General features: G+C 32.9%; 1 protein-coding gene across 1 annotated transcript in view; it reads right to left on the reverse strand.

Annotated features, from left to right (window-relative positions):
- ERCC6L2 (ERCC excision repair 6 like 2) overlaps positions 1-13034 on the reverse strand; it is a 148295-nt gene that overhangs the window by 111537 nt on the left and 23724 nt on the right. The window contains exon 3 of the mRNA XM_057721008.1: positions 1478-1600. Coding sequence (XP_057576991.1) covers positions 1478-1600 — 123 coding nt within the window. The remainder of the gene's footprint in view (positions 1-1477; positions 1601-13034) is intronic.

The following is a 13034-nucleotide window of genomic DNA, read 5'->3' on the forward strand; positions in this document are numbered from 1 at the left end:
AACATACAACCTACCAAGACTGAATCATGAAGAAATAGGAAATCTGAATAGAACAATTATTAGTAAGGAGATTCAATCAGTAACCAAAAACCTCCAAAGAAACAAAAATCTAGGACCAGACACCGTCACTGGAAAATTCTACCAAGTTAATACCATTCTTCCCAAATTCTTCCAAAAAAATCAAAGAGGAGGGGATGCTTCCAAACTCATTTATAAGGCCAGCCTTACCCTGATACCAAAACCAGACAACGACAACATAAGAAAGGAAAATTACAGGCTAATATCCCTGACGGACATAAATCCTCAATGAAATATCAGCAAACTGAATTCAACAATACATTAAAAGGATCACACACAATCATCAACTGAGATTTACTCCAGGGATGCAAGGATGGTTCAACATACTCATATCAATCTGAAAGCAAAGCTAAAAACAGTACTTGAACTCTTGAAAAGTTAAAATGCATTAAGAATTATAATACTTCTTTAGGATCAAATTAAAATTGACACTAAGAATTCATTTATGAAAAAAATCCATTTATGCTGTTGAAAATAATAGGAAATTTAAAGTAATAATAATTATTAATACCTTAAGCCAATACTTCTCAAAATTTTACACTGAAATGCCCCGAATTATAGACAAGAGTAAACTTGGACTTCTCAGCAATCTTATGTATAAGAAATATATAGAAGACACTGTTTTAAAACTTGTAGAAAGGGGTTCATCAGCATAATATGAAAAGGATTTCATGAAATCACTTCAACTTTATCTAGTTTCAAGGATGCTGAGGACAATATAAAAGTTAGACACATACCTGTAGTACACCTTTTTTTTTTTAATTTCATTTCTTTTTTAGAAACCTCTCATTTTTTATAAGAACTATGTATAAGATATTTATAAATATACATTTACAAAGAAGAAAGATGAAGAATGGATATGACTAGCACTAACAGTCACATGGGCAGAGATAGAGACAAGCCTAGACCTTACTTAGCCTTTCTGATTCCAACTTTGATGTTCCTTGTATAGGAAGGATACATTTCATATTTTCAGGAGGTAATTTTTCTGATAAGCAACTTTATCAGTGATGCACCTTTGTTAGCAATATCTACAGCTGTCTGCTTTTCATTCTCACATAAATAAAACACAATATAAATGGACTTCAATTAACTTTACATACACATTCATGGAAATTTAACAAATTAATCAGTCTCATAAATCTAGCCAAACAAAAGACTGAAAACACCCCCACAAAATTCAAACTGAAATTACATTTTGCTATTTTTAGAGTCAACCATATCTAACTTGAGAATGAAACTGATAACCCTTCAGAAATTAGGTCTATAAAACAAATATTTAATAATGTCTTTAAATTCTTATTTTTTAAATGTTATATACTATAATGTATAACATTTAAAAGTTTCCACATGCTCTGCAATATCAGCTTCATGAATTAAACATTTCTAGATATCTTACCTTTTTTGCTGTAGAAGAAGAGAGTTCTTTTTTCATACTTCTTAGTAAAAACTCTGGCATGTTATTTTCAATATCTTCACGAGTTCCCTTTTTTCCCAAAACTGCAGCCAAAAATGAAATAACCTAGGAAGAAAAAAATCCAACTTTTTCAATCACTGTGTATAGTGATGGACAAAATTTTACTGCTTACATGCATATTCAATTAATCACAATTTGAGTATGTACAAATAGATTTGCTGGGAAGAAAAATAATATGAACCACTAGTATTGGTTTTCTTTATTTGTATTAACAAATAAATGTATAATATAAAAGTTACCCTCAAATGCAGTAAAAAATAAATACATAAAAGTTCTAACATTGCCATCTCTTCCATGATAAGTTCTACTTACTTAATGAATTATTTCTTGATCTCATCAGCTGAGATGTTACCTTCTTGTGTATTCCTATTCATGGAAACTATCTCTTTATATTCTCTATTATAGTAAACTGTGTACATTCTTTTTTCCTTGTAGAAAATAAACTCCTTAACAGGGGTAATATTTGGCTCATAAATTTGTGTATTTTTTTGCATCCAATATTTATAGGTGGAATAATAGAATGTTATTTTAAGATAAACTAAGACAATTCATCATTATACACACCATTCTGAATAACAGATATTCTCCAAATATCAAGTGAAAAAAGACAAAAAGACATAGGGAAAAAGGAAATATAACTTCATATAATGAAGAGCAAGAAATATTTAAACAAATAGACCTTCGTTCAAATTTCAACCTTAGTTGCCTGGCAGATATGTGACCTTGGGCAACTAAACTAATCTCTTTGAACTAAACTAATCCCTTTAAACTAAAATTATGTTAAAAAGGAAAAATAATATTGGTAGAGTTGTTTTAAATACCAGAGGGAAAACATATGAGGTATACACATATATGGGGGAAAATAATTGATCATTACTTTAGGAAAATAAGTTATATAAATATTAAAACCTAAAGAAAAAAGATGACAGAATTAGAAAAACTGTCAAAAAAATAGTGTTTTCAACATGGTGTGGATACCGATAATTGAATCTCAAATGATAGAAGAAAAAGAATGGTACAGGAGAAGTATTTGAAGAGATAAGAGCTGAAAGCTTTTAAAAACTGATTTTGGATAGCTTCCTCCACAAGAGGGCAGACAGCAGTATCAAGCAGTATCAGCAGTATTTCGTCTTGTGGAACTGAAAACCACAGCCACAGATAGAGAAAATGAAAAAGCAGAGGATCTGTACCAGATGAAGGGACAGGATAAAACCCCAGAAAAACAACTAAATGAAGAGGAAATAGGCACCCTTACAGAAAAAGAATTCAGAAGAATGATGGTGAAGATGATCCAGGACTTTGCAAAAAGACTGGATGAAAAGATCGAAAAGTTTATCAAAGAGCTAGAATTAAAGAACAAACAGAGATATGCAACACAATAACTGAAATAAAAAATATACTAGAAGGAACCAATAGCAGATTAACTGAGACAGAAGGGCGAATAAGTGACCTGGAAGACAGAATGGTGATCATCACTGATGCAGAAAAGAATAAAGAAAAAAGAATGAAAGGAACTGAAGACAGCCTTAGAGACCTCTGGGACAATGTTAAACACACCAACATTCGCATTATAGGGGTCCCAGAAGGAGAAGAGAGAGAGAAAGGACCCAAGAAAATATTGGAAGAGATTATAGTTGAAAACTTCCTTAACATGGGAAAGGAAATAGCTACCCAAGTGCAGGAAGCACAGAGAGTCCCAGGCAGGATAAACCCAAGGAGAAACACACCAAGACATATAGTAGTCAAATTGACAAAAATTAAAGACAGAGAAATGTTATTAAAAGCAACAAGGGAAAAACAACAAATAACATACAAGGGACCTCCCATCAGGGTAACAGCTGATTTCTCAGCAGAAACTCTGCAAGCCAGAAGGGAGTGGCATGATATGTTGAAAGTGATGAAAGAGAAGAACCTACAACCAAGAATACTCTACCCAGCAAGGATCTCATTCAGATTCGATGGAGAAATCAAAAGCTTTACAGCCAAGCAACAGCTAAGAGAATTCAGCACCACCAAACCAGCCCTGCAACAAATCCTAAAGTAACTTCTCTGAGCGGGAAACACAAGAGAAGAAAAGGACCTACAAAAACAAAACAATTAAGAAAATGGTACTAGGAACATACATATCGAGAATTACCTTGAATGTAAATGGACTAAATGCACCAACCAAAAGACAAAGACTGGCTGAATGGATACAAAAACAAGAATCATGTATATGCTGTCTACAAAAGACCCACTTCAGACCTAGGGACACAGACAGACTGAAAGGGAGGGGATGGAAAAAGATATTCCATACAAATGAAAATCAAAAGAAAGCTGGAGTAGCAATACTCATATCAGATAAAATAGACTTTAAAATAAAAAATGTTACAAGAGACAAGAAAGGACATTACATAAAGATCAAGGGACCAAGCCAAGAAGAGGAGATAATAATTATAAATATATATGCACCCAATATAGGAGCACCTCAATACATAAGGCAAATGCTAACAACTGTGAAAGAGGAAATGCAAGGCAGAAATAGAGACACAGATGTTGAGAACAAACATATGGACACCAAATGGGGAAAGGGGGGAGGGTTGGGGGGAATGAATTGGGAGATTGGGATACCAAATTGTACACTCTAAATATATGCTGTTTATTGTCTGTAAACTGTATCTCAATAAAAGTTCTTAAAAAAAAAACTGATTTCAAAAATGAAGTCATATATTCCACATTGACTAAGAACATCATGCCAAAAAAAAAAAAAAGTAATCCACAAGTAGTTGCTTCAGAGAAAAAAATGCTCAAAATTTGAGACAGAAAGAAATATATAAAAGCAGCCAGAGGAAAAAACAACAGATTATCTATTAAGAAAGCAACAATTAGGGACTTCCTAGGTGGCACAGTAGTTAAGAATCCGCCTGTCAATGCAGGGGACATGGCTTCCAGCCCTGCTCCAGGAAGATTCCACATGCCGCCGAGCAACTAAGCCCATGAGCCACCACTATTGAGCCTGCACTCTAGAACCCACAAGCCACAACTATTGAAGCCATGTGTTGCAACTACTGAAGCCCATGCACCTAGAGCCAGTGCTCCATAACAAGAGAAGCTGCTTCAATGAAGAGCCCGCATACCACAATGAAGAGTAGCCCCCATTCATCGCAAATAGAGAAAGCCTATGTGCAGCAACAAAGAGCCAATGCAGCCAATAAATAAAGAAATAAATAAATTTATTAAAAAAAAAAGCATCAATTAGACAAACAGCTGATCCTACACCAAAACCAATGGAAGACACTATACAACAGAGCAATATTTTCATTTAGGTCTTTAGTCCATTTTGAGTTTATTTTTTTGTATATGCTGTTAGAGAATATTCTAATTTCATCTTTTACATGTGGTTGTCCAGTTTTCCCAGCACCACTAATTAGGCTGTCTTTTCTCCATTATATATTCTTGCCTCCTTTGTCATAGATTAATTGACCATAGGTGCATAGGTTTCTTTCTGGGCTTTCTATCCTGTTCTGCTGATCTATATGTTTGTTTTTGTGCCAGTATCATATAGTTTTGATTACTGTAGTTTTGTAGAACAGTCTAGAATCAGGGAGTCTGATTCCTCTAGCTCTGTTTTTTCTTTCTCAAGATTGCTTTGGCTATCTGAGGTCTTTTGTGTTTCCATACAAATTAAAAATTTTTTTGTTCTAGTTCTGTGAAAAATGCCATTGGTAATTTGATAGGGATTGCACTCAGTCTGTAGACTGCCTAAATGTAAGACCAGATACTATAAAACTTCTAGAGAAAAACAGAGAACACTCTTTGACATAAATTGCAGCAATATATTTTGGATCTGTCTCCTAGAGTAATGGAAATAAAAACAAAAATTAAAAAATGGTACTTAATTAAATTTAAAAGCTTTTGCACAGCAAAGGAAACCATAAACAAAATGAAAAGACAGCCTACAGAATGGGAGAAAATATTTGCAAACGATGTAACTGAAAAGGGATTAACTTCCCAAATATACAAACAGCTCATACAACTCAATATCAAAAAAACCAAAGAACTCAATCAAAAAATGGAGAGAAGATCTAAATAGACATTTCTCCAAAGAAGACAAAAAGATGGCCAATGAAAAAAACAGTCCACATCACTAATTATTAGAGAAATGCAAATCAAAACCACAGTGAGGTATTACCTCATTCCAGTCAGAATGGCCATCATCAAAAAGTCTACAAATAATAAATGCTGGAGAGGGTGTGAAGAAAAAGGAACCCTCCTACACTGTTGGTGGGAATATAAATTGGTACAGCCACTATGGAGAACAGTACGGAGGTTCCTTAAAAAACTAAAAATAGAGCTACCATATGATACTGCAATCTCACTCCTGGGCACATATCTAGAGAAAACCATAATTTGAAAACATACATGCACCCCAGTCTTCATGTGTTCATTGCAGCACCATTTACAATAGCCAAGATATGGAAGCAAGCTAAATGTCCACTGACAAATGAATGGATAAAGAAGATGTGTGTGTGTGTGTGTGTGTGTGTGTGCATGTGTGTGTGTGTGTGTGTATGCCATAGAAAAAGAATGAAACAAGGCCATTTGCAGCAACATTGGTGGACCTACAGATTATCATACTAAGGGAACTAAGCCAGACAGAAAAAGATAAATATCATATGATATTGCTTATATGTGGAATCTAAAAAAGAAAAAAAAAAAGTACAAATGAACTTATTTCCAAAACAGGAAGACACTCACAGACATAGAAAACAACTCATGGTTACCAAAGGGGAAAGGGGGGTGGGGAAGGGATAAATTAGGAGGGTGGGATTAATACATACAGACTACTATATATAAAACGAATAAGCAACAAGAACCTAGTGTATAGCACTGAGAACTATACTCAATATTTTGTAATAACCTATAAGAGAAGTGAATCTGAAGAACAATAATAATAATATATATATGTGTATATTCACACACACATACATACATACACATAGACATATATATGTGTATATATGTGAATTGCTGTGCTGTACAACTGAAACTAACATGATACTGTAAATCAACTGTACTTCAATAAACTGATCACTAAATATTTTTCAAAAAGAATAATTTCAGTGTTGAAGAAAATAAAAGCAATTAGTTTTATACTCAGTGAAAATATCATTCAAAAACAAAGATGAAGATATTTTCAAACAAAAACTGAGCAAACTCTTTATCAAAAGAGCCACACTAAAGAAAATAATTAAAAGATGTTTTCAGGCACAAGGAAAATGATCCTATGTAGACACTCAGTGATGCAGGGAAAAATTAAGAGCAATAAAAATGGTAAATATATAGAAAATATAAATGCATATAGACATTATGAAACAAAAATAAAATGTCTCATTGGGATCAAATAACAGGACAATTAAAAATGACAACAAATGTATATGAGTCAGAAAGGGCAAAGTGTATTACAATATTCTGAGCTCCTTATGCTATCCAGAAGGATATAAAAGTACTAATTGATATTATATTTTGGTAACTCAAGGATGTCTATTATAATCTCTAAGGTGCCCACTAGAGAAAAATACAACATATAACTATTAAGTTATTATAAGAAGAATAATAGAATAATATGAAATAATCTATCTAAAAGGAGGCAAAAAGGAGGAGGAAAATGAACATAGATGACATGCAATAAATAAAAAGCAAATAATCAGTTTAAATATATTTAGATGGATATAGGTATATGTATAACTGAACGACTTTTCTGTACAGCTGAAACTAACACAATGTTGTAAATCAAGTATATTCCAATATAAAATAAAAAGTTAAAAATAAATCTAAATATATTAGAAAGTGAAGTATATGGAAATGGAGTAAATACTTTAATTAAAATACAAAAGATTTTCAGGAACATAAAATACGTGTGCCATTTACACAAAAAACATCTAAAACAAGAGGTAGAGAAAGTTGTAAGTGAAAAAATGAAAAAAATATAGACCCTGCAAACAAAAACCAAAAGTTGATATAGCTATATTAATACCAGAGAAATCTGAGGAAAAAATCATTACTAAATTAAAGAGGCATACTTGATATTGACAAAAAATTAATTCATTTGGAAGTTATAAGAAGTGTAAATTATTAAAGAAGAAAAATTTACTGAAACAAAAGGAGTAGATAAATTCACAAGCACAATGGAAGATTTTGAAATAACTTAGTAAGAACAAACTAATCAGTAAAGATATGGAATATATGAATAAAATGATAAGCAAACTTGACCCAGTAAACATCTGATAGACCACTTTAAACTACAGCAAAACATAGTTTCACTTAGAGTACACATAAAATATTTACCAAAGTTGGCACGCAAAGTCATAGAGTAAATCTTAACATATCCAAAAGATAAAGAGCATACAGATTATGTTCTTTGGTCACAGTGCAAGAAATCAGAAACAACAAAAATATAAACAGGATTTCCCTGGTATCACAGTGGTTAAGAATTCACCTGCCAATGCAGGGGACATGGGTTCGAGCACTGCTCTAGGAAGATCCCACATGCTGCGGAGCAACTAAGCTCGTGCACCACAACTACTGAGCCTGTGCTCTAGAGCCTGTGAGCCACAACCATTAAGCCCATGTGCCACAACTACTGAAACCCAGGTGCCTAGAGCCCATGCTCCGCAACAAGAGAAGCCACGGCAATGAGGAGCCTGAGCATCACAACAAAGAGTAGCCCCCGCTCTCCGCAACTAGAGAAAGCCCGTGTGCAGCAACGAAGACCCAACACAGCCAATAAGTAAATGAATAAATTTATATAAAAAAAACCCTCCAGATTTTAGAGAGAGAAATGTTCTCAACTCATTTTATGAGTTCAACATAACCTTGATAAGAAAATCCAACAAAATATTATATTTGGGAAATTTACGGGCCAATTTCTCATACCCACATAGAAGCAAAACTCTTAAAACATTAGCAAATGGACCACAGAAATGTAAAAAAGAAATATATACCAAAACCTAGTTGGGTAGACTCTGAAAATCTAATGTTGGTTTAACCTTCAAAATTTAGATATTAGATAGGTATTAAGTAGTATCTTAGGTATTACACTTCGCTTTCCTCTTAGTTTCCTTAAAATAAAACTAAATAAAAATAGGACAACCTATTTTATTACAAGATACTTACATTTTACATGAAGTAATATATTATTAGCTTTAAGTACATTATGAAAAGTCAGGAATGTATATCTTCATCACTAGAGCAAACATCAAAAAAATTATGCAAAGTACAGTTAAAAATCAATACAAAGTGGGGAAAGTGGGGGGGGAATGAATTGGGAAATTGAGATTGCCACATATACATAACTAATAAGAAAAAAAAATCAAATTGTACACTTTAAATATATGCAGCTTATTTTAAAAAGAAAAAAAATCAACAGAAGATTGGACCTCCCTGGTGGCACAGTGGTTGGGAATCCACCTGCTAATGCAAGGGACACGGGTTTGAACCCTGGTCTGGGAAGATCCCACATGCCGCAGAGCAACTAAGCCTATGTGCCACAACTACTGAGCCTGTGCTCTAGAGCCCACGAGCCATAACTACTGAGCCACTGCACTGCAACTACTGAAGCCTACTGAAGCCCATGTGCCCACAGCCCATGCTCTGCAACAAGAGAAGCCACTGCACTGCGAGGCCTGCACACCACAATGAAAAATAACCCCCACTCGCCACAACTAGGGAAAGTCTGTGCACAGCAAAAAAGACCCAACACAGCCAAAAATAAACAAACAAATAAATAAATAAATAAATAAATAAATAAATTTATAAAATAAATAAATAAAATAAAAATCAATAGAAGAATTAAAATGGAATTCAGAAAAAATCCTATCAACCCAAAATAAGGCAGGAAAGGAGAAACACTAAAACAGAAGCAGTCTGTTCAAACAAAAAACAAACCAAAAAACAATATATCCAAATCCAAACATAACAGGGATTATGTTAAAGGTAAATGGACTAAACACTCCAATTAAACATCAGAGACTGCTAGGATACATAAAAGATTTGTGTACAAGGGACACATTTTAAATATAAAGACACAGATAGCTTGAAATAAAGGGTTAGGAAGAGACAAACCATTCAAACAGTAAGCATAAGAATACTGGAGTGGTTACCTTAATATTAGATAAAGTAGATTTCAAATAGTATTACCAGAAATACATAAATATTTAATAATGATAAAGGGGTCAGGAAGACATAGCGATCATAAAGGTTTATGACCTAATAACAGAGCTTCAAAACACATGAAGAAAAAATTGACAGAATTAAAGGCAGAAATAGAGATACTACAAAGACCCACATTAGGAAGCAGAGAGGTATCACTCAGATCCCACAAATACTGAAAGAATAAAAAAGGGATATGAAGAAATATTTTATGCCAAACAATTTGACAACTTAGATAAAATGGATAAGTTCTTTGAAAAATACAATTTACTAAAACTGACACAGCAAGAAACAAAGTCTGAATGGCTGCCTAGCTATTAAAGTAATTTAATTCATTACCAAAAAACTTCCCTTAAAGAAAACTTCAGGTCTAAAAGATTTCACTAGTAAATCTCATCAAGTATTTAAGTATAAAATAACTTAAATACACAAACTTTTTTAGAAAAGAGAGAAGAAACACTTCCCAATTTATTTTAAGAGGCCTGCACAACCCAGATACCAAAACCAGACAAACATAATGCAAGAAAAGAAAATTACACACCAATTTATATTACAGACCAATATCCATAGTAAATAGAAATGCAAAATTTATTGAAATATTAAGCAACTGAATCCAGCAATAAAAAAAATCTATTAAGCAACTGAATCCAGAAATAAAAAAAAAAACTCACAATCAAATTTATCCCAGAAATACAAAATTGGTTTAATATTTAAAAACCAACTAATATAAATGTTATCGATTCATATAATAATATATTAACAGAATAAATGGGGAAAATATGATTATCTCAATAGGTGCTGAAAAAATATTTAATAAAATTCAATACACATTAACAACAAAAAATCTCAGAAATAAGTACTGGAAGGAAACATGCTAAATCTGATAAAAGATGTAAGAAAATCCTGCAGCTAATATACTTAATGTTAAAATATTAAATGCTTTCTCCCTAAAAGCAGGAATGAAATAAGGATTCACTCCTACTACTTCTAGTCAGATTATAGTTAGATCATACCTAGACAGTGAAATAAGACAAGAAAAAGAAATAGGCATTAAAATTGAAGAAGTAAAACTATCTGTAGACGACAGGATGACATGATTGTTTACAGAGAAAACCCTAAGGCATCTACAAAACCATTAGAACTAATAAGTGAAGAATTTAGCAAAATACAAAACATACAGAAATAAATTTGATTTTTATATACTACCATCAAAAAATTTGGAAGTTAAATGGAAAAAATCCACTTACAATAGCAATAAAAATATAAGAATGAATTTAACAAAATATGTGGAAGGCCCATACATAAAACTATAAAACACCACTGAGAGAAATTAAAGACCTAAATAAGGGAGTTATCACTTCATGTTAATTCTCCTTAAACTGTTGTATAAATTGAATACAACTGAACTCCACAATCCTAATCAAAATCCAGACTGATCTGTTCATGGAACTTGACAAACTGATTAAAACTTTACATGGAAATGCAAAGGGATAAAAATAGACAGGAGACAGGAAGAAAGTGCCTAACATAAAACTGAGTGTAAGTACAGTAAAACTGAACAATGATACAGAATAAAAAGACTACAAACAAGATTCAGAGATATATGGACAGCCAACTCAACTAAAAAATGGGCAAAGGACTTGTATCTTAGTCACTTTGGAGTGCTATAACAAATCACCATAGACTGGATGGCTTAAACAACAAACTTTCATTTCTCACAGTTCTGGAGGCTAGGAATTTCAAAATCAAGGCAGTGAGAGATCTGATGTCTGGTGAGAGCCCACTTCCTGTTTTGCAGATGGCAGTCATCTTGTTGTATCCTCAGATAACAGAAAGCAGAGTGAGGAGGCAAACTCCCTAGTATTGCTTCTTACAAAGCCACTAACCCCATCATGAGGGTTTCACACTCATGACCTAATTACCTTCCAAAGGTTCCATCTCTAAATACCACACACTGGGGATTGAAGTTTCAACATATGAATTTTGGGGAGACCGAAATATTCAATCTATAGCAACATGAATACACAATTCTCCAAAGAAGATACACAAATGGCCAAAAAGCACATGAAAAGTTGTTCAGCACCATTAATCATTACAGAAAGACAAATCAGAACCACAGTGAGGGACCACTTCATATGCACTAGGATGGCTACTATGAAGAAAACAGAAAATAACAAGTGTTGACAAGGATGTGGAGAAATATGAAATCTCATACATTGCTAGTGGGAATGTAATATGGTGTGGCCACTGTGGAAAATGGTTTAGCAGTTCCACAAAAAATTAAACAGAATTACCATATGATCTAGTAATTTCACTCCTACGTATATATACAAGGGAAATGAATGAAAACATATGTCCACACAGAAATTTATACACAAATGTGTACAACAGCATTATACATAATAGCCAAAAGGTGGAAACAACCCAAATGTCCATCAAAGGATAAATGGATAAACAAAATTGTTGTATTTACATGCATTTGAATATTATTCAGTCATAAAAAGGATCTAGTACTGATATATGCTACAACTTGGATGAGCCTTGAAAACATAACACTAAGTGAAAGCACCAGACACAAAAGGTCACAACTGTATGATTTCCTTTATATGAAATATTCAGAAAAGGCAAATCTATGAATATAGAAGATCAATTAGTGGTTGCTAAGGAATGGCAAGAAGGGGAAAAGAAAAGTGATTACTTAATACGTATGGGCTATTGTTCTGTGGAGATGAAAAAGTTGTGAAACCAGAGAGAGATGGGGTTGCACAACACTCTGAATATACTAAATGCCACTGAATTGCATAATTTAAAATGGTTTATTTATGTTATGTGAATTTCACCTCAATAAAAAAATTATACCTTACATTTTTATGAGTATGCATTTATGTATGGTATAATCACTACTATTTTAGTTCCTGGAAAAAAAGAGGAAAAAATATGTAAAATGCTAAGCTATACATAAGAATGATTCAATAAACAAGCTATTTTTTTTTTAACAAGAGCTATTTTTGTTAGCATCATTTCACTTAGGTAAGGAGGCTTTATGCCCTGTATACAATCTTGCGCATCACAATAAACAAAGTAGACTTTCAGCAAATTATCTAAAAGGTTATAAAATAATGATATATAAGAATGGTCAAAACTTCTGCTGAGTTTTAAAATATTCTTTAAAAATCTGCCTTCTGAACCCACATTATATAAGGCAATGTAATGCAGGAGTTATGACAAAGACTTTGCAGTTTGACCAACTAGCATCATCATACCTACGTGACCCTGTGCAATTTTTATA

This window comes from Hippopotamus amphibius, chromosome 2 (genome assembly GCF_030028045.1).
Source record: "Hippopotamus amphibius kiboko isolate mHipAmp2 chromosome 2, mHipAmp2.hap2, whole genome shotgun sequence".
Taxonomy (NCBI): Eukaryota; Metazoa; Chordata; class Mammalia; order Artiodactyla; family Hippopotamidae; genus Hippopotamus; species Hippopotamus amphibius.